Source organism: Aptenodytes forsteri, unplaced genomic scaffold (assembly GCF_000699145.1).
Source record: "Aptenodytes forsteri isolate BGI_AS27 unplaced genomic scaffold, ASM69914v1 Scaffold130, whole genome shotgun sequence".
Taxonomy (NCBI): Eukaryota; Metazoa; Chordata; class Aves; order Sphenisciformes; family Spheniscidae; genus Aptenodytes; species Aptenodytes forsteri.
The window spans coordinates 1501886-1524939 of NW_008795133.1; the positions used below are offsets into that span (position 1 = coordinate 1501886).

Sequence of the window (23054 nt, forward strand, 5' to 3'; positions counted from 1 at the left end):
GGGTCATTATCTTGTATGTTATCAGTTAGATCTTCCTCACGTTCACTTTGGCAAGCCTACAGTTAGGTATTTTTAGAACATATGGGATCAGGTAAATGAAAGTTATTAAAAGAGGCATTATGTTTTCATTTAACTTCTCTGTGCCTTCTTTTGGACACTTCTGAAATGTTGAAGGTGCTAACCTACTTCCTAGAGGTCTCGTGTGGATTTATAACTAAACACTGACAGTGTCTAGCTTGAGATTGGGATACAAAACAGTACAAAAAATGTTGCTTCCATTATCTGTCCCATTCACTATGCAGTCCCTTCTTTTTGGAGAGCATTTTGCATTCCCTTTGGCATCTTTTGGGCACAGATTAGGAGAAAGGAGGATTCAGTGACTTCTCCCTCATCGTTTGCTGCTTGTATATGAAGAGAGGGAACTACATGACTTTGTTTAAATGTGTATGCTGCCTCCATTTGCTGCCTCCATCAGGAGGTGGATTGTACTGTCCAAGATAAAGCTTTTCATAGAAGTTCCCAGCTGCGCATATAATTGAGGAACAATTTCTGGCTGCAAGCTGCTTTGTCATGAAGATTATTGACATTTTTGGTGGTACTTGGTACAGGCAATCAAACAACTGCAAAGAATAAAATAAAAAAAACCTCTGCTGGCCTATCGTGTCCTTGCAGGTGGATCCTTCCTGTTGTGGTTTGGTCACTGTTGACTGGGTTTGGTCACTGCTTGTAACTCAAGTCACAGAAATGCTGCCTGGTCTGCTATGGTCCCTAGGAAGATTACTCTCCATTCCCCCATCTTCTTATCTGAGGTCTGGCTAGTAGCTTCTCTTCTCCTCACTGCAGTCTTCCCACTTTTTGCTATTACTTTGTCACTCCTACTGATTTATCCTGAAATTTGTTCCCTGAGCATATGCCAGTGTTTTCCATCTCAAGAGAAGAACAGTATCTCCTTCTATCCGGGGAGTGCACATGACCTGTTCTTAAAGAAATACGAAATACAACTGGCAAGAGACAGATGAAACAGAGAGAATTTGTTATGCTTTGATGCAGGGTTAAAACTTCATGGAGATAAAAATGGAAATTCACTTACTTAATGTTTTGAGTGTCATCAATCAGCAGTCAGTTACTCTTCACAACTTGTTACTCTTAATATTCAAATTTTCTCCACACTTCCAATTTTCCCACAAAATTCTGTAGTTTCAATTAGCTAAATTGGTATTATAGCAGTAGGTGGGTTCAAAGAAGTGTTTTGGGGTTTTTTGGGGGCTTTTTGTTTGGTTTTGGGTTTTTTTTCATTTTCACTAATTTAAACAGTTCTGTTTTGCATATGAATGCGAAGTCTTGTGCAAGGAATGTTGGTTTGAGTTTTGGAACCTTTTTTGTTTTGCTTTTGTAACCAGCAGCACTGCTGCATCTCTCTCAAATCTAAAGAACAGACTGAGTCACATCAACTTAGTTGCATGTGACAAAAATTAGACTTAACAGGAGATAGAGAACTTCATAACTCTTTACATTAACACTAATTTTAAAGATTAAATTTCCCACTGACTTCAGTGGGACAAGAAATTAGCAGTTACTGTTTTTCAGGGAATAGCAACATCCTGTAGAATTAGACCCATCTTTCTGAAAATACTTTACAATGAAAGAATCTAGAATCCTTGTATTAAAAAATAATAATATCATTAAAAAACCTGCATGGTTGCATGGCAGACTTTTCTGCCATCTGTACAGGGCTTTTATGAAAGTGATTTACTGTTTCTGTTTTTTCTTTGTGGAGTTTATTGAATACGGCAAGATTTGTGCGATGGCAGAACTTCAAATTATCTGTATCAACTCTTTGGATATGCTGATGTTTTAAATATTAATGGAGAGCTGGAAGAAGTGATTTAAAGGATGGTTGGAGACTTCACTAAAGCAGCAAGAAAACCAGAACAAGAACATAACCTGAGAATAGCCACACTGGGTCATGCAAAGATTTGTCTGAGTCGGTGTGCTGCTTCCAGCAAGGAGCAATAGCACAAGCCTAGGAAAAAGAGTGAGACAGACCAAGCAGCTGGAGAAACATCTGCATGTGCTCTCTTAGCTTAGAGTACCCTTGAGCCAGAGATGTATGGACATGACTTTGCTGAAGATAAAAATTAAGTACATAGTTTTACTGATGACAAGAAGCAGTTTATGATGAAAACATCAATGTGTTAGGTAGTTTAATTATCCTGAAGAGTTGTATTAAGACAGGTTGTTGTTGATGAAAGTAGAGCCTGCCTAATGAATGTGGATGCCTTTTTCCTTCCCTTGAGAGGAGGATGATTCTAGTTTAAGTTGCTACAAAGGAAGGTCAAGCTTCAGGTATTTGAGATTACGATCACTCTCGTGTTTTATGAGTTTAATACTTGGGCACTTACTCAGAGGAATAAAGGCAATTTAAATAAATATGAGCATTTGAAAATAAAGCAGAGAAGAATGATGCATGAAGAAGAGCTAGCAAGCAACCACGGGACCTTCTTTATTACAGGACTGAATAGGTAATAAAAACCCACAGACTCCAGTGGCTAGGGTGGGAGAATACGGCAACAGGAGACAAATTAGGCAAATACATTTTGAAGGTCATTCTTGGATGTTGGTCCTTGTGGCTGAGTGGAAGAGAGAGGTATACTACATGTTAGCTTGACCTAAAAATCCTTAATGTAAATTACCAGCAGGGGTGTCAGTGACCATATTTTTTTCCTGTTTTGTTTTGAAGACAAAGGATCTCAAGGGTCTGAGGGAATGAATGGGGAAGTAGCATATTGTTTATTTGGCTTTATTCAGTAGCACAGAAACATTGACTCTGGTGAATTACATTTTATTTGGCTTGGCAGTAAAGTTTGAAGTGTAGCAGTTCAACGTTGGCTTATAAAAAATCAATATAGTAAACAAATGTTACATTATCTACAGATCAAAGAAATAAACCTGCTATAATTAAATGTTTTCCAGTGAAACTTCCTTCCAGCTGTTTCTTTTCTAAGCTCAGTTTTTAGTGTTCAAGATAAGCCTTACTTTTAAGATCAGTACAAAGAGAAAAGAAATATTGATGTCAAGTTGAAACCATTCACTTATATGTAGCTGGCAATAACAGAACAGTTGTCTCATTTCTTCATGTTGTAAATTCGTATTAACTGTTACATAGGGGTACGCTGATACAAGGAGGCAGTAAGCATTTGAGAACAAGATTTATATTTGTGAATGCAACAGAAACGCAACGAAGTTCCAAGAATGGGAGCAGGCAGTCTCTGAAAGAAAATCATTGATGAGATTTTGCCAGAGGTTTTCTTCCAGCTGCCCTTTTTTTTTTAAAAAAAAAACCTCATGTGGTACTGCTAATTGACTGGACAGATCTGCTAGTTGGACATTGCTTTGAAGTTGCTTTAACTATAATTAGTGATGCTCCCAAATACTGTGTCTGACTTCCTAAGACATGTCACTCGTTTTCAGAAGGGCATAAATTTAGACAGCTCTTACGACACTTATTAGGTCTTTTCATTCAGTATCTGCATCATTATTGAGTTCCTTCCTACAGCAACTAAGGATTTACAGAGATGCTATTGTTGTAAACCTTGTGTTCGCATCTTTGAAATTTAAAAAAAGTGTATTTTTACTACAGAATAAGCAATGTTCATCAATTAGTGAAAACAAGGCTGCTGCTGTTTTTGATTGAGAGGTAACTATAATAAGGACTACTCTGGGTTGTGCCGGGGATAGTGTGACAGTTGCCCCCCTCTGTAAAGTGGAGTGGATGACTTGATGGATGCACTGCCTCCCTCTCTCCTACGCCCTAGATTTTTTGACGCTTATTACTATGGGTATGGCAAGCAGTTGCTATGCAAATGTTTTGGCCTCCCTGATCCAGTGCACCTAGCACCACTCCTTAATGAATAAAAGCTCCTGCAACCCATGTTGCCACCAGAGATTGCGGGGTGGCTATGTGTGCAGGCATTTGAGGTACCCTGTCTGGTGTTCAGTTACAGCCATAAAGCAGCACTAGTGTTCAGCTAGCCTCTCTAGTTACGTCTTGGATAAATGTGCAGTGATTGAAAATGCTATATACGAATGTGGTTATATAGAACAACTCTTATTAGGTGTTAGGATTAAACTAAGGAAAGAGGAAATCCTCCTATAGGTACAGTTTTCACAGTGGATAGATTATTTTCTGTTTAGATGATGGAGATGCTAGAAACAAATACTGTTGGCACAGTGTTCTGCCTTTTACTACTTAGGTCTTCCTGAAGAGAGTTGAACTATTTTAGGCACTGGCTGGTTAACTTGATTTAGACCTCCCAGAACAGCAATTGAACTCTTGTGAATTCTAAATTTTTTAAGTGTTCAATTCTATGCATATTTCTTGCACCTGTTTTGTATTATGAATCTTTAAGTATCCCTCATGATTAGTCAGAAAAGCAATCCTATCACTCTGTCACAGGCAGAGGATGTTTTTACAGTTGGGAAGGGAAAAGGTGAAACTTGTAAAGTGTACCAAAGATATAATATTCTCCTAGGTGGTGCAGTGGATTAATTTAGTACTCCACGGAGTTCATTTTTCATCTCCAACAACATGTTTTCAATCCCACCCGCATTTTTCTCTTCCTTTGAATATAGAAACCACGTCTTTAAAACTTTCAGAGCCAAAAAAAAGATAATCCTGGATACACTTCCTGGATACACTTTTAAAAATACCCATCCATGATAAGTTCTGACTGCTTCAGGATGTATAAAAAATATTTATGAACAGTGAGGGCTTTTTACTATGTGTTTTCAGAAGTTCAGGCTATATTGAGAAATGTGGAAAAGGTGCCTTCTTTGGTCTTTGGAAGCTTTCTCAGCCTGTTTACAAAGCAGAAGAATACCCTCCATGAAAGGAGGAGAAAGCTGGAAAAATTGGTATTTAAAAGAATGCTGGATGGGAGAAGTGAATGAAGAGGGACGAGTGGTTCTAACCGGGTAACTACTCAGTGAAGACTTACCTATGCTGAAGGCCGGGATGCAAGAATCTCAAATAGTGGAACAAAAAATTGAAAGAAGGGGAGGAGGAAAAACCTGGAAATCTAAGAAAATGAAACAAAGGAAACACAAAACAAGAATAAGGCACTTTTCCAAGGTGTGAAAATCAATTGCAGAGTGTTCATGAGTCAAATTAGAATTTTTTTGAATGAATGTAGCATACTTTTTCCTTCTCCAACCAAGTTTAAAGCATGTAACTGGCTTTACTTTTTTTTTTCCCCTTGTTTATATGTCACAGGGATTTCTTGCAGTGGTGGGTTTTTTTTTTTTTTATTAATTTAATTATCTTAGAATGTCTGCATTGTGGTTTTTTCTTGGTTTTATTAATTTAATTATCTTAGAATGTCTGCATTTCTGAAGTAGTTATTGTTATGGTGCTAATATTTTCTAGAAACAGTTTTCACATAGCTGTTTGACTTAAAGTGGTTTTCTTACTCAGGCTCTAAATGACTCTGAATCTGAACTGATGGCATACTCTGGAAATGTGTTCCCCTGATGCTGTTTATTCACGGGCCAGAAGAGAATGGGAAATGGATATCCAGGCTGAGGAAGGATTGTACAGAAATTTGACTGACATAAAGAAACTACATGGGACAGAAAGTTTATGTGGGGGCAGGACTAACAAGAAGAAGCTGTGTTATACTTGTATCCAGCAGTGGAGGGGTTTTTTTGGGGAATAGGGGTGGTGTCTTACTATAAGGGTCTATCTATATGTTTTGCTTTTAGGTCAGGGGCTATGGGGGAGCAATGCTCTGTTGAAAGAAAATCTGTTTTCCACTGTCTAGTACAACAAGCTCCCAGCTCTGGGGCATTGCTGCTAAAACCCTCAACAAATAATGTGGATTCTGAGTTGGTTCATCAGAAATGCAGTTTCCAGTGGAGCTACAGGCAGCTCTTAGACTTGGTGTACCCTGCAGAGCCTTCAACAGGTCCTGGAAACAGCCTAAGTGTGGTCTAACTGCAGAAGAGGGCAAGGGGGACACCGAGAAGGTGATAGGGATGCTTCAAAATTTATCACCTGTCAAGGTCCCTCCTTTTCCTTGCTCCTTCCTTCATAAAAGATGCCAGTCGTCTCTGGATCATCAGTTGCCTTGATGTTTGGGAGTGTGGAAACCTCCCACACAGCTTCAAGCAAGCAAAGAATGAATGAGGCTTCTGAAGGCATGATAAGCAGCAGGTGCTTGTATTCCGTCCGCCCTCATTCCTTCTTAGGCTTGCACCTCTGTTATCTCTCCCTGTTTCCCCTGGCACCCTCGCTACCAACTCCTTCCCACCAGCTCTTGTTTCAGGTGCTTACTCTGTCATATCTCCGTTCTGGACTGCATCCTCTCTGAAAGAGTGGCGGCTATCCTGGTATATTGTTGCTTACTACAGTAGGGTTATTACCATGCTGTCAGAAGTGCATGTCAAATGTGTCTGTATATTCACTTTTATTCAAAAGTGCATGCTTCAGATTCAGTGCATCTTCACATCTACAATGAGAGTCTTTGTCTGATTTTGGCAGGAGACCTCTCCAGATTGTAGTAGTTCATTCTGGTTTACTGTGGAAAATACGCAATGGTTATTAATTTTATTCTCAAATAAACACAGGTATTTCCATAGATGCAGAAAGGTCTTTGTTTCAGAATTAGGTGTTGGAAAAGCTTTAAACCTTGGAAATCAGATTTATCTTTTTTGGTGCAAATGCACCAACAATAAGATTAGAATTTCTGTTTTACTACTAGAAATCACTTAGGAATTCAGCACTTAAAAATTTATGACCTAGGTGAAAGATATTGAGCATTTATAGTTCATACTGAGTTTGACTTCAGTATAGTTAAAGTTTCTTAGCACCTTTTCTTCCTTTCCACTGTCCAAATGCATGCATATGTTTAGCTTTATAATAAGAATATGCTATTCTTCAAGGAAAAAAATAGTTTAAGGTATGAAAAACCCAACTTAGAACTTCTCTTGTTCCCTACAAAACACTTTTATAGCAAACAAAATGCCTATTATGTACTTGTCTCACATTTGTAAATTGTGAGAAATCTTTCATTTCTTCTTCTCTGTTTTTTGAGTGTCTTGTTTCATTGGTGGAACAGACACCACTGGGAATTAGAACAGGAAACTAGAGAGACCAATAATTTTTTTTCAAAGAAAATATAAATGGAGCTATTCTGGAGTGCATATTTGGCTTGTTTCTTTTCATTCTAATTTTTTTGAATTGAATCATTTTGTGCCATAAGAAATACCAGCTAGAGCCTTTGCTTTTTAAAACAGAGTAATTTTTGAACCCGGATAGACTCAAGACAAATAAGAATTTTTAAATCATATTGTAAGCATCTTACGTGAAACATCCTACATACTTCATGTTTTTTAAGTTATTATGTTAATACAAAAATAATTAATACCATCATGGAAACATACACATGAGCCATGGTGATGATGCTCTTGTCCCATCCAGTGAACACTACCCACTTCCAAAAAAGCCTAAGGAAGATGTATAGATGGACATAACATCTCTGAAAGACTTCACATACACATCTTGTTGCCAAATAGTTGTTGTTAATAGTTGGTATTTCCTGATATAACATCTGATAAAAAACATATGCTGTATGCGCGTATCCTCTGTTGCAGCATAAAACCGCGGCCCATAGGTAGTCTTGAAGCATTTTGAAAGGACAGGACTTGGGGTAATCACCTTTGGGTAGATTTCGTAGGAGACTTGTTGAGCAGGCAGGACTTCAAACCTCTGTGGTAGTAGTAGTTAGTGTTGTTTTAAAAGTGATCTTAAAAAGAATGAAGTGCATCAAGTGCTTTCAGCAATAGAAATGCCTTTTTTTTTTGTTTGCCGTTTTGAGTCAATCATTTATACTTCTGAATTATCATATTATAAGAAATGATTTCAAAATTAATCAAACTAAAGTAGATTCTATAGATATTAGGATGAGGCAATACTCTTACGACTGTAGTTATTTCTCTTGGATTATTGTATTCTGTGAGACATTTAAAAATGATATTACAGCATCAGGCATCTTCTGTTGTCAGAAGTGAAAGAAAGAAGTTATAAAAGCCAAAAATGAGCATTTTATGTTTAACTAGTTTTAAAATATATAAAATATGGTATGTTGGCACTCACTGATCACTGGGGAGGAAACAAGCTATCTTTGTAACCTCATACTGCCTTTAGTAATAAAAGCATAATACTGTTTTCCCTGAAAAAATATGAACTGTTGGTAACAGTGGTAGATACATTATTTTGTAGTTCTGTTTCCTTTTTTTAATATCTTGTAACCCATAGAGAGTTATTTCATGTTCTTCCTTTTTCATTTTTCTGAAAAGCCATACTGCACTCTCAGATAAGTAAAAAGGTTTTTTTAAATTAAGTTAAAATCTTTCAGACAGATACATTGAATATACAGCATTGTCATTTTAATCTAATCTGACATAAGAATTAATAGTTCTAATGACATTTAAAGCTATTTTCAGTATTGTACAATGTGGTACTTTGTGAACACTTGAACAAGAAGTTCATTTCATGTGAACTTTAATTTGTGAACTGCCATGATCACGTGGTTCAACTAAATGATCTCATCCTAAATATTTCCTAAGTCGTGTTGCGGATGTTGTTAAATTTATCATACCCAGCTCTCAAATTATTACTGCAGTAACTTCATGGGTTTTTTACTCTCTGAGTGCCATTGGCTTTGATATAAACAGATTTCCTCAGAAAAAGAGGTGTTTATAACCAGCGCGGCTTCTGACACTTTTTTCCATCAACTGTTTGACTAGTTCAGTTTTGCTAATGCTTTTTCATCAGCCTTTTCCTTTCAGAGGAATTTGTGGTCCATCTGAGTGTTATCTTTTAATTCAGTTTTATTTCAGTGATATTTACCGAATTATGTATGTAAATATGTAAAAGATTACATAGGGCAACAGGAAGAAAGGCTTAGAAGTTGGGAGTCAGTCATACGTATTTTTTCATTCGGTCAGTACATGAATGGGGCTTGTAATGGCTTTCTCTACATGGGTGATCCCTGGGGTTTTTAAGAAACAGCTTTGTTGTATAGAATTACAGTACCATGATTAGCCATGGGTATCCTCAAAACAATTGCAGTGTTGCAATTATACAAGCATAAAACACTTCGGGGGTGTCCTTGGATGATGGACACTACCATTCAATTACGGTGTCATGTGTCATGAGCAGGAGGCGTTTATTGTCACATACTCACAACTGAATTCCTAGACAAGCTTGGTTGGGGTCTTTTTCTTTAGTTAGCTTGATTTTCCTGGGAAAGAAGTGAAAAATAGGTTATTTTGGGTAGCAGATGGTATTTGTCCATTTTGTACAGTGACTACAACAGAGAACTATGATAAATTTGAGGAAATTTAAGTTCTGTTCTTTCATGGTTTGTAATACAAAACATTCATACTCAGTATTATTACTGTGTTGTACACAATGCTATCTGTAGGGGATTGCTTCAGATTTTTGTAGTGAAAACCATAATGTCCCCAAAAGTATTTTATTTTGAGCTTTTAACCTGTTTAACAAAAAGCTTTTACTCTATTGTTATCTGTAGCTTACTAGGAGAGCACTCATCCTCCTTAACATTGAATAAATAAATAGGTGGAGTCCCCTTTTGCAGCTGGTTGATAATATTTAATGTATTTTAAGGCCAACAAGACTGATAAAGTGCACAGAAAAGGCTTAACAGTACTTGGAGAGGGGAAAAAGGGAACTTGGTTTCAAATACAGTTCCCTTGTTTCTCCAAGTGCAGTTAACTTGTGGAATTGTGTGGAATTTAAGTAAACTCCTAAGCTACCTCCATGGATTCAGTAACTTTGAACAACATCGTCTTGCTTCTTCATTTTGTTGTCCAGGCTGAAATATTTTTAGGGTTTGAGTTTGTATGAAGCAATCATACTTCATACTGTTACATGTGCTTTACTGCAGTTTTTATTTCTATAGTAAATTTTATTGCTTCCCAAAAAAATGCTGTGGTATGTGATGATCCTTCCAGTAATTCAACACAAACCATCAATCCCCAGCAAAATCTGATGATGATCAAGATCTTGGATGCTTTGTGGTCAGGATTTAGGACACAGTATGGCACAGACACCAATAGGGCTCTAAAAGATTGCAGCGCTGTGATAATGGACATACACATAAGATCAGTCTGATGAGGAGCCACTCTGTGTGGCACATTTTTGCAGCTTGCTTTATGGTTTATCAGAGGTTATGAGCAAAGTAATAGGAACATAGGAGAGAGAGTAGTGGTGGCTTCCACTCATTTCTATGCTGCCAAATTCAGACTGTGAAGTGACTTAAACCTGCAAGCTCTCCCTGGATTCTGGCTTAGTTTATCTAAAGGTAGTAAACAGAAAGCGTTTAATCTGATAACTAAAGAAACTATTGATTTTATTGGGTGCTGTTGCAATTGCAGCCACTGGTAAAATACAAAAGTGACAGGACGCTGGCTGTGGAGTGGTGGGTGGAGATGAACACAGGCAAGACCAAATCGGTACTGGTTGCAAAGGGGAAAGACACCCATTGAGATACTCTGACCACCTTCTGTTTGGTGGTTATTTGCAAGAAAAAGGGTATGAAGTATCCTGATGGTTCCTTGCATCACTGATGCAGAATGGTTTTCAGCTGCCTTGAGCAAATCTGGCATGTAGTGAAATGGGTGCATTGCCTAGTCGTTGCTCTCATTGCCAGTTTTGAGGCTTTAATGCCAGAGGATTTCTGTAGGCTTGTACTCTGCAAACAGCTTGTGCACAGCAGTCCACATCCAGCTGATCACTGTAGGCTTGTACTCTGCAAACAGCAGTTTGTGCACAGCACAAACTGTGCACAGCAGTCCACATCCAGCTGATCATCACTAGCCCTCTGCTGGGTGTTGCAGCTGCCACAGATCAGCTGGTGGTCCTCCCTGAGCCATTTCGGTAAAAAGGAGTAAGATCTGCTCAATTTAAATAGCGGGCCTCTTCTAACCTAACACATGTGACTGAAGGGAGTGGAGAGTTTGCTTTCATTAGAAGCCTGGCTGGGAGGTTTGAGGTTGTTACACTTCAGCAGCATGCAGTGTTGAACAAGTGGTAGGCACGGCAACTTCTGCCATTGGCACTGCTGTGTTCAGAAGGCAACCTCTGTGCAGTTAAATATCCAAAGCGAGTGGAGGGTTAAGCTGCAGCAGCTTTAAAAAACTGTTCTTAGAACTGTTTTTAGAGACAGTGAGACAGCTGTACTCCTCTGGGACAATAAAATCAAAGGCAAGCATGTGCAAATGTTGGAGAAGGTGCTCTTGAGTAAGGAAATGCGTTGGAAGAACGTGCTTTTCAAAAAAACCTTTCTGCCATAAAAACTGTTGCTGTTGACATTCCCTTCTGTCAAAAGCACATCTTGCCGATTGCATGCGAGTGGAAGAGGGAAGGGGAAGAATAATAATAAAGAACAGATCTTCCTGAACCGCTTCTAATGCCTCTGAAGAGAAGAGCCCCAGCAAATGTCATCATTTTTCTTTGGAACTTGTCTGTTACTGGTGAATTCACAGAGACTGCGTTTGTCTGCTGTGATGCTGCTGATTGTTAAAAAAAAAAAGAGAACTTACTAGAGTTCAGGAAATGTTTGATAGCTTTGCGTCTGGCACTTTCTGTGATAGCGTAGGATGCTTGTTTGTCTGGGGAAAAAATGCACAAGGCGATGAAGCTTGGGGGCTAATTAAAATCAGAAGGAATATTGAGCTGTTTTGGGGAGATGTAATCAGCTGGCTAGCGAGATTAAACTTTGGGAACAAAAGAGAAGTATATTGCAGGTGTAATTCCAAGTGTTCAAAGCAGAGATGCAAAATTCATTAACGTTGTTCTCTGATTATGCAGTTAGCCTTTTCCTTGCCCTTAAGTTTACCTTGGCTAGGGCACTTGCAGTTAAATGGCACTGTGAAAATTACTGGAAAACATTAACATTAACTTGTTATTGTAAGCTGACATCATGCTGAGCCTGATGGGAAGTAAAAATTTATAAATAGCTTGTCTGTATGCGTAAGGCAAAAATCTGCTGAGTTTCAGCAGTAACATGATGCATGTATTTGCTGTAGTTTAAGTTTCATCATAAGTTATCTATGTTTCTATGAACTTCATAGTTTCAAAAAGTAGAAAACGTCAGGAAGACCAGTGGTCCAAAACTGATGAACTCTGAGGAAATACTGTCTGTATTTTCCGTGTGTTTTTGGTGGTACGGTCTACATCTTACTGGTACATAGGTATTCTTCCCATTGTTTTCTCTGGAGAGCAAAGTGCTTTCAAAAAAGTATACTTAAAGCATAATTTAGTCATTTTTTCTCCCCACATAAATTCTTATGCACGTGCCTACTATCTCTGAACTGGAACTTAGAGGATCAGAGTTAAGTCTGTCTCTGGGATGCATCCCACGTAGATTTTAAATAAATCACTTAATCTCTCCATTTCCTTGCCTGAAAGACTTTCTTCTATAATAATTCTCTTGGAATATGGCGGGGGGGGGGGGGGGAGTAAAAGCTTTATTTCTTCATCATTTGTGGAAAAGAAGTAAAAGGATGATGTGTATTTCAGGAAGCCAACCCTCTCTTCTCTCAGGTGATCTTCCTTGTTGGAAAGTGGCTGTATCCACGTCCTCCTGTGCTGAATAGTACTGCCTTGTAGTACAATGAGACTAAAAATATAGGAGGGCTGTTTGGCTGAGGATTGTCTTTTCCCTCTCATGGTACAGCTCAGTGGGATCCTCTTACATGAATTACTTTCTAGATGTTACCGTAATTAAAAAAAAAAAAGAAAAATTGCATTACATGCACCTTCCTTTGTGCTGTTGTCCTATATATTGCCTTTGTATAGCTGAACTACTTATTATTAATGTTTACACCTGGAATTCAGTTTGACTTATCTACAAGTTAAGCCCACACATTAACTATGTTGTCTAGACATAAAGTTACTTTTATAGCATGTTTCAGTTGCATGTTCCTTTTTTGTAGGGATAATTTTGACAGAGGAAAATTCTTGTGAGTTCTACCTGCATTCAGCTGTGTTACTCTACAACGGAGGAGTATAGCATTTGAGTTCAGGGTCTAGGCATCAACATGGATGCTGTTTGATGTATCTGCATAGCTGTAGCCCCTAATGTCCCCATCATTACCAGCAAATAATTGTGTGAGAGCTTTCTTTAAGGGAGGGACATTTTCCCTATTCTTTGGACTTGAAGAAAGGTGCAGCAATCCCTGCCGTGGCATGACGAGCAGTCTTACACTAAGTAAGGAAGTATGAAATATGACCCTGAAAAGCACCACCTTTTGTTTTCATGGGTATAGCTACCTGCACTTGGACATTTAATGTGGCAAATTATTCCTCAGACTTCAAAAATACTGAATGTTTTTCTTTTGTTTGAAAGAGAGACACCTGTATATGTATTTTCTCTTCTATAAGTTTAAAATCATTAGCTGAGAGAAGAAAATTGTTTTCTGAAGCTGCAAGTTTTACTTCACTTTATGCAATAATGTGAATTTAGGAAATAAAGGCATCAAATCGATATAGCTTACTTCTAATTATTTTCTCAGCTTGTGTGTTAATGCAGACGTTCTTGAGACAGAAGATCGCCTCTGCTGAAACCAGCAAAGCTACGGGGGTCAAGTAGCACTGTACTTCTGAGCACTCTTTATAAACATGTTCGTACAGACTGTGTCTCTTACATGTCAGCTTCTTAGTGTCGGGGGGGGGGGGGTATCCTTTAATATTTTTTCTAATTGTAAATATCCCTCAGTGAACAAGGGTGTGTACCCTGGTCTTTTATTTGCATTTTGTCTCCTTCATGTGGACCTGTGCAGGATAACTGTGTTACGAGGACGTAGTCTGGGAAAGAGTAATTTCAAATTGTTTATCCACCACCTCCCAAAAAAAGAAAAAGGAAAAAAAAGGTGTTTAAAGGAGGGGGAAAGCTTTTATATCCTTCGAGGTAGCTGGATTAAGACCGTGATGGGTGGGTTTTTATGATGGCAGGGTATAGACTTGGAAGAGGAGACTTCATTGTATCCTTCCTACTGTTTGTTCCAGTCAGAAATACAGGCTGAGCACAATTTTTAACTGCTTCCAACATACAGCCTGACGTGTTCATTTCTCTAGACCTTCAGGTTTTGGTTACATGCTGCTGGGAAGATAATAGGTATTTTTGCAGAGAGTGGAAATGCCACCAGCTCCACAGTAGCCTCTTTCATCTCTGGTCAAGCCGGCTGGTTAGGAGGACGTGTGTGAGACCCTTACTCATCAGGCAGGTTTGCCGTTTCCTAGCGCCGTCTACTTACTGGGGTTTTCTGTCTTCTCGTCAGCCAATCTGTCTGTAGGTCTTTTGGCTGGGCTTCTCTGCCCAGCACATGTACCTTTAGTTATAAGATGAATGGTAGTTTAAAAAGTATCTTCAATCTTAATGGTAAGAAAGTCCTAATAATTACAAAGTCAGACCTGCTATCAGGTTTCTGTGCGAATAGGCAAACTGTGTACTTTTAAGAAAAAATTCAGCTAGGACATTCAAGTAAAAAACACTAATCAATATGATGTTAGCTGGCAGCAAACTTCTCAGTGTTTTGTTTTTTCCTAATACAGAATTTGAGTTGCGTATGCAAATTTTAAGCTGGAATTCTATTTCACCCTGACTAAAATAGGAAGAAAAACCTAATAAAAATGGTATCGCAAGAACTTTGATCTGTGAAATTTCACATTCGTCAGCTTGTTTTAGACAAAAGCAGGAGTTTATCTTCAATTTTAAGAACACTTTTTAATAATGGATCTTTTGTAGTATATGTCTGTCACTGAGAAGAAAGCTACTTTGCTGTTTTTCAGCATTTTGTACCTTTCATTAGCTATGGTACATTCATAATTTTCAGATTATTAAACAGCTGTGTTATTCTTGCTCAGCTATACGGAGTTACCTATTGTATTTTTATTTATAACTTTAGACACTTTCATACCTTATTTTACAACTTCTTAATTCAATTAAAACATGCTTGCCTGCATTTTAATTAAAACAACTTGATTATTCTATAAACCTAGCTTTATGAATTTTGATGGATGTATTTGGAAGATAGATTTAAAACCCCTACTTTCTCATGAATAATAAACCAAAATTGTGTAACTAGATGATGAAATGTGCTGACAAAACAAAGCTGAAATTATGGAAAAATGGAATTGTGAACCAGCTGTTGCTTTAAAGGAAGAAAAAAATTCTATACAGTTTTCAGAAAAATACTTGCAATGGGAAATATTTCAACTTCAGACTGATTTTATTAATTCATATGAAAACAAATTTGAGGAAGCAAATAATACTCATATATAGTAATCATATGACAGTCATAACTTATATTTGGCAGAAATAATAATCTGATCTGTTAGTTGTGAAATTACCATAATGAAATTAAAGACTTCAAAGAAAGGAGGTGGTAGGAACAAAGGGATGATGCCTGTAATAATCTGCTATATAGAAATGATCCAGGACTATGAGAGCAATGTAATAAGTGATGGCTTTTCTAACACTTCGCATTTGTTTGGGGATGGCAAGAGAATTGATAAATATTTGAAATTCCTCTTCAATATATTGTCATTTAAAGGTGGAAATAAATTCAGAATATTTACTCTGCCCCCCAAGCACCTTCAGCTCTTTTTTTTTTTTTTTTTTTTTGACCTGATAAATACCTCAGATGAAGGAAAGCCTTAATGTTTGAAATAGAGTTGATCTATCCACACTGTACCTAAACCTTGGTGTGGCAGAGGATGAATCATACGCCGTGAGAACGCAGGGCACGGGGGGTGCCACCAGCGCTGTCTGGTACAACGCGTTTATTGTGTGCTGTGGTTCTGTACTAATTTTAAACTATTACCCTGCAACTTGCGTAGCTGTTTTTGTTTGCGAGAGTAGCATGAACTGCAGGGACTGTGTTCATACCATACTTGCTGGTGATAAAATATTACATTTATTCTCCACAAACACAAATTTTTACAGAGCAGGGCAATATCAGAAGGTAGCCAGATACTTATAAACTCTCCCATCTATTTTTGTATAGATATCTTCTTGGAAAACTGGGGGGAGGTAGTTGAGGTTTTTAGTCCCACTGTAATTATCACACTGGCACTTTTCATCTTTAAGAAAAAAGGGATTTTTAGGGCTTGTTTTTCCTTAGAGATAATTATTGTATCTTTGAACTTTTTATCATCCTAATAAAAATGCCTTCACCTGTCACAGCAGCTTGCCAGTTTTTATCTGCATGGTCGTAGCAAAAAAATGAAAAATTGGGCCTCACTTTCAGAATACAGAGATAACTTGGCAGTTGTATTTATCATACAAGAAGAATAAAATTTTATCTGATTTTAAATGAGAGAATAAAAGAAAAATCATGTTTGAGGTTTTCTCACTAGCCTGTTAATACTCAGGCAAAAGCTTTTGATGGAACAATTCCAAAAAACCATATATAGCTTAATGCAGTCATCTCCTTACTGCTGCCATTTTGCAAACACCCTTTTTTGGCTTTCCTTGTTGCTTCAACCTCCATAGTTTGGTGAGTGGCCTATTTTTCCAAGCTTAGTATTTACACAGTGTTTTCTTTCAGCTGGTGAAACATCTGTATTCTTTGTATTTTTTTTTAGGGAGTTAAATGATCTATGCTGAGAATGTACAGTTTAGGGTGATGTCAGTTTGCTTTTTTGTTTTTTCTTTTTTTTTCAAGAAGCACTGAAATGAACACTGGGAGCATTGTTTCAGTCTTGCACTTAGGAATGTGACTATTTGTACTGTATACTTAATTTCATCCAAACATAGCTGAGGGCATGCACGCAGAAGTTTTTATTGCTTCAGGTCAGCTTAAGGGGAGAAAAGTTTAATTTTGCTACTTCACTGAGAAGTGTGCAATTATATAACCTTCAACGTGTTTTTGGAAAATCTGATTGTTTAAAAAAGGCACTTTGTGCAGAAACATTCAACATGTTTCTGTTGAAGGCTGTGTTTTCTTTTAAATATGAACATGTGCGCATGCACACCAAGTATCCACCTAATCATTATTTCATGTCTGAAGTTACAAGTTTATTGTAAATTTCAGAAACCTTAGTTCCTCCTATAAAATTAGTGCTAATGCTACAAAATGTTAATTTTAATTAATTTGACAGAATGTGTGTCATAATAGATCAACTTTGTGGCTATTTAAAAGGTTGTGTTATATTTGCAGTGTCTCTGTACATAATGCAGGAGAACTCTTAGCATCAAAAAAAATTTAAAGGCACTTGCTAAATTTTGTGTTTTAGACAAGTTTTCATCCACCCTTGCATTGCTTCATTATTCTAATAGTATTTTTCACAGCTTGAACACAGCAATTTGAGCTGATATGAGAGCTTCTAAAGATAATGATCAGCTTCATATCATATCAAAGTTGAAGTGGGGGAGAAAAATGTCTTTCTACTTTTCATGATTTATATTTTTGACTTAGCTGATGTCTAATCATTGAAGTATTTATTTTTCAAAAAAGTAATGTGCTTTTTTTTTTTTTTTACTTGATCATATAGAATGAACACTTGGAAAATAGCACATGTTATGTCTTAAGGTCTGCTTGGGTACAAAGAAAACACTCAACTTTCTCATGCCATGACAGGAAGACACAGAAGGCTCTCAGTGTTGCAGCTGAAAGCATGCTGTTTGGTGGGGAATGGATGTGAACAGGACAGAAGGCTGTGTGTGCTGATTGACCAGTGGGGAACCAAGCCAGCTGTTTCTTTTTTTGCCTCTTCCCTTCCCCGCTTTCCTCCACTTTTACCCCTTTTCTTGAGGCTTCTACAGCTGAAGAGCAAGGATGAAGCATCGACAATGCCAAGGAATGGAGGGAAGGTACTGGAAGTTGGGAATTGCTGGAGAGCAGAACACGGCTTCTATTCACTGGCATGCTGGGTCCTTGGGTTTTGCTAATTATGATACAGTGTCACACCTGAGCTGGTTTGGTGCTTTTTCCACACCCCCCACACCCCACCCCGTGTTATTCTGCACTAAGAAGTCCTCCCATGTTGGTGGTTTTATCTGCAGCAGGTTAGGACATGCTGGCTCAGAGTTAGTAGAACCTCATGGACCAAAGGGTCTCAGAATGGTCAATTGCTGGACACTGTTCCCCATTATGTATCCAAGTATCTGGAATTCCCATGGCTTGCACTGTTTTAACAACTCTTGCCCAGGTTGACGGGCAGTCTGTACAGTCCTGCTGGTGTATTAGCCTGACTCCTGAACAGCCTGCTCGGGGAAAGAAGAGGTTTGTGAGCATCCAGCAACTTGCCATTTTTAATGCAGGGTTCCACAGAGCTACAGACAATACCTTGGGTGTTGTGTCTTCAGTCCTATTAAAAAGACTCCCAATATCTCAAAGATGCTTTCAGGCTGCTTTCTCGGTGTTTAGTTCATGTCAAATTTAAAGATAATAACTGTCATCCTGTAAGTCTTCATAAACCTTCCTCTACAGACAGTGCAAATCTCTTGTAAAACTACCTTTAAAAAAGAAAAAAACCATTAATATATTACCTTAGTGTAATAAAAAACCAATCCCACATAGAAAAGAACACCATGACCTCATTGCATTTATGTGTAAGTGAGAAATTTAGCAGAGGATTTTAAATCAAGTAGTATTTTGGACTTGAGGAGAACCATGTGCTGGAAAGCCTGTCTATCTTATTATCTATATCAAATAGTCTCATAAAACTTGCTACCTCCCCATGCAAACATTGCCTGGCTTGTAGTCTTAGATCATGGAAGCTACAACAATATTACTATAAGCCAAACAATGACATGTCACACACAATGGAAGTGAAGTACTACTGAGGTTAACTTTTACAGATTGCTTGTTTGGTTGCCTCAAGTTCTAGCTTACATAAAATAAGGCTTTGAATAAAACATGTGGATGTGAATAACAATTTCAAATTTAGTTTAGGCATTCTAAAATCTTACGCTGAAAAAAATAATTCTTTTGTGAGGAAAGCTTTCTAGGTCTCTAAAATTTGGTGAGGGCACCTTAATAAATGATAGAGGGCTTGCACTGAAATAATGAGAAAATCAGTATTTTGCATATGTCAAAAGTTGGACCAGGGTAAACGGTAATAGTTGAATGTTGTCTTTGATGAATGCCAACATTTTTCAAGACCGAATCAAACCCTTGTGTGAGTTGCACCTTCTAATGCTACTGCTTAAATATGGCTCATGCCCTCTGATTTTTACCCTCTGAATGGTATTGAAAGGATATGGTTCATACAGACACTGAATTGCAGAGGAGTTTTGATTGCGTTTTCATTATTGAATTTCCTACCTGGACTAATTTAAATCCACAAATTTGACCTACTTAGGATGCACAGTTCTCCCTCTCTCAAGACCTTTTGCTTGAACTATCAAACTACTTAGGTTTCCTTTGTATTTAGGAGGGAGGTGCTTTGGGAGTTGTTTTCAAAGCTGAAGAGATTAACTTAATTTAAGCTTCTAGGAAAAAATATGATAGCCCCTTCATAATTGTGAAACAGATTTTATATTATTGCTTAGAGGTAAATCCCTTCTCGTTCCTGGAAATGGAACACAAGCACAGAAGACTAAAATCAGAAAGGTTAAGGCACCAAATGATTTTCAATTAGCAGAGGATAGAAAAGATAATAAGAGCAGCTTCTGCATATACATTATTTTCCTTTTTCATCCCTTTTCTTCTATAGTGTCCATTACTTAACAGAGATTAAGGGCAAGCCACAAAAAATAGAGAAACTAGCAGTAGTGGCAACTTTGTGCATTGGTTTTCATGAAAAAGGTTAATTTCGAGTCAATACTTACATAAACTGTTTTAACAAGCAGACAGTTGCACAGGCAAGAGCAGGCTAAAGAAGATGATTCAAGGTGGAGATCTCTGGTGACGCTCTCAAATGTTTGCAAGCTTGCGCTTTTCTAAAGCCTTTTGTAGAAAAAGATCAATATTCAAAACGATCTTGGAAAAACCATCTTAGAAAGATGTTCAGTACAGAGGACTTCAGAAGATCTTAAAAAAAGACAAGATGAGAGCTATCTTTCTGGGATGTCTCTTGCCTACAGAGCACCTGCTAACACAGGGAGACGAGAGTTTATTTCATTGTTCCTGTCAAGGGGGCCTCAGTGGGATCTCTGTGTTGAATAAGTACCTCACTAGGAAAAAACCTGGACCGACTGAATGGTGCCCAGAGAACAGTTGTTTACTGTGAGGGCAAGGGTGGGAGTGGAGAGGAGCACCTTACCTCAAGAGCTTGGATTTTGGGGGTGAAACACTAGAAGGGGTTGCATACAAATACTTTGGAATCTGCTTTCTTGGCTGTTTTCAGGATTAGGACAGTCAGCCACTTGTTTCATTGGTGAAGGTTTAGACCCTGCCTCAGTGTTTGTACGGATTAGACAGTCTCTTGACATCTCTTCTGTTCTCTTTCTGTGCTTATTTGAAACCACTGCAGCTGTTTTTCCACTTGAATAATTTCACAAAAAATAACCCAGATGAAATTGTGTCAAGTTAATACTATGTGGCAGTGCTTGTGTTTCCAAAACAAGCAAACAAACAAAAAAAATTAACCCCGGGAGCAAGTGACAGCTGGAATGCGGGAAACCAAGATCTGAGATGTGAAAGTCTGGATATAAAGGTTTTTCTTTTCCCAAAGTGACGTGAAGGCCTCAGCTTGATCCGTTAGTCATAAAATTGTCACTTTGCAAGTATGAAGTGCTAATACTCTCACACGTTAAGAGTGTTTCCATATAAAATGCTCATGTGTGTATTTTCAGAAATGGTCTGATAACACCTCTAAAGCTTCCTAAATTCTGCACATCGCCAGTTTCAATAAATAATCAAGGGGTGTGTGTGTACTTTTTCAGTTTGCATAGAAACCCTGTCTTGTCTATCAATGTAACTTACCTGTGTAGGCAAAAAGAATTTCAAATTTGGAGGCTGTAAGGCAAGTTAAAGAAAGAGGGAGAGTTAGCACCCTGTTCCTCCTATTCCAGCTTCCAAATTGCACGTGTGCAAAACTCTTTAACCCGAGCAAGATCTTTCCCATTAGGCTTCAGTACTGTGCCACGTGTCTCCCTGTTTTTCCATTTAGAAATTAAATCACCTAGGTGTTGCCTGTTCACTTGCATACGAATGGGAAAGTTGAAAACTAAGTGGGATGATATGGGCATTGTCACTTGTGTCAGAAGTGTGCGTCATGCACTCTCTCCCACATGCAGAGGATGGGTACTACAGGAGCTGGGCTTGGAGAATCCCTCTCCACAGTACAGTTGGTATCAGCTTTCATATATTATCCAATATTTCCTTTTCATGCTTATGATCTAGATGACTATGCGTCTTTTTTTAACTTCATTTTTTCTTGATGCTTTTCTATATATTCAATACTACTTGGAATCTGTTTTTAAATAGCAAAGGAAGGTCTCTAAGAACAGAAATTATTTGCTTTGTTAACTGTCTGACCAGAAAGCTACAGGTCATGCTTTCTATTTTGGTATCTTGAATTCTTCCCTTCATGGCAGCTAGGACGTGTCTACTAGGCTTTTATGTGAAGCTCTGGAGGAGATAGCACAGTCAGTGCACAGCCCCAGTGCAGGAGCTCAGTTTTCCCTGTCCTTGGAAGGGAAAGGTGCGAGCATCTCCCTTCGCTGTGAAACCCAACTGCCCACTGCGTTTGACCGGAGCCCTGAATGAAGGATCTCAGGAGCAGGAATAAAGATACTGTTCTGTCAGCGCTTCAGAGTGGTTATAGATGATAATTCTACTGCCTTTTAAAAGCTTTTTGCTCAGTGTGTGGATTTTAAACACCCTTCCCTGTCTCCTTGGTTGTACTTGTATGATGCAACCAGCCCCGCTCCACCCAGTGGGCCAAGCTGCCGGCGTGCTCCACGGACAGTTGTGCTGGCACTGGTGAGCAGATGGCACCGCAAAAAGGTTGAAAGTTGAGGGATGCTTAAGTTGGTAAGGGCCAGTAGGAGTGGTGTTCATCAGGCTGTCCTCTGCTCACTTCACGGACGTTAACATCTTCCAGCACTTTCTGACTTCACGGACGTTAACATTGTCCAGCACTTTCTGTGTTTTGTTGTTCAATTACTGTGAAAAGTGAATTTTAAAGAATAGGCAATTTAAGGATGCCATCTGTTGTTATGCCAAATGAATACACGTTTTTCCTTGAGTAATAGTTGTTCATTTTGCAGGTAGTTGTTTTCATCTTACAGTTATTTGGAGGAAAAGCAGTGGCTAGAAACTCTAGTTTCAATTTTTTAACTTTATTTATTTATTTATTTAGGTTTTTCACTTGCTGCAGTCGTACTTAGAATCAAAACAGCTCGTTAGTTCGGACTTTCAGCAGGGACTGGCTGACATCATTACCTGTATAGGAACCAAACTGTGGTTGGCTAAAAGGTAAGATAAAACACAAGATATATATGTTTATACACATAGGTTACTAACATGGAAGGCTTGGCTGATGGTGTTTTTTTAAATTATTTTTTGTTTTGGCAAGGTGGACAGATTTATTTCTCTAGAAACATGTAAAATTTAGATGCCTTATTGGCTTGCTGTTTTTTTAATCAAGATGATTTTTCTTTTCCCCCAAAAAAGCAAGGGATGGAAAAAAAAAAGTACACTTTACCTGTGTGCATTACTGTTTTTCAGTCTTCCCTTAGTTCGTTCTGAGCTAAATTTTATAATCCAGTCATTTTAAAAAAAAAAAAAAAAGCGTGACTGAAATGCCTACAGAAGCAGCCTTTTTGAGGAAGGGATGTGAATGTTGCTTCTGGCCTAAGAAAAATATGCCACATATATGAGGTTTTTATGTTACTATTTTCTCTTTGACCTTTACAAAAAAGTAGTAGAAAAATGTCATAGCAATTGTTGAAACTATCAAAAGTATTTAGCTGCCCACAAACAATCCAAGATAGTTTTGGAAACATTTTCCTTAGGTTTCTGTAAAAGGATCTTCAGATGACCTACATACTGTGATCAAGAAACTTTTTTTAATT

General features: G+C 38.0%; 1 protein-coding gene across 1 annotated transcript in view; it reads left to right on the top strand.

The window, feature by feature from the left end:
- The window catches only part of THADA (THADA, armadillo repeat containing), a 103896-nt gene extending 81437 nt beyond the window's left edge, over positions 1–22459 (top strand). Inside the window, exon 29 of the mRNA XM_009278407.2 lies at positions 22340–22459. Within this exon, the coding sequence (XP_009276682.1) occupies positions 22340–22459 (120 nt within the window). The remainder of the gene's footprint in view (positions 1–22339) is intronic.
- Positions 22460–23054: the final 595 nt, after the last annotated feature.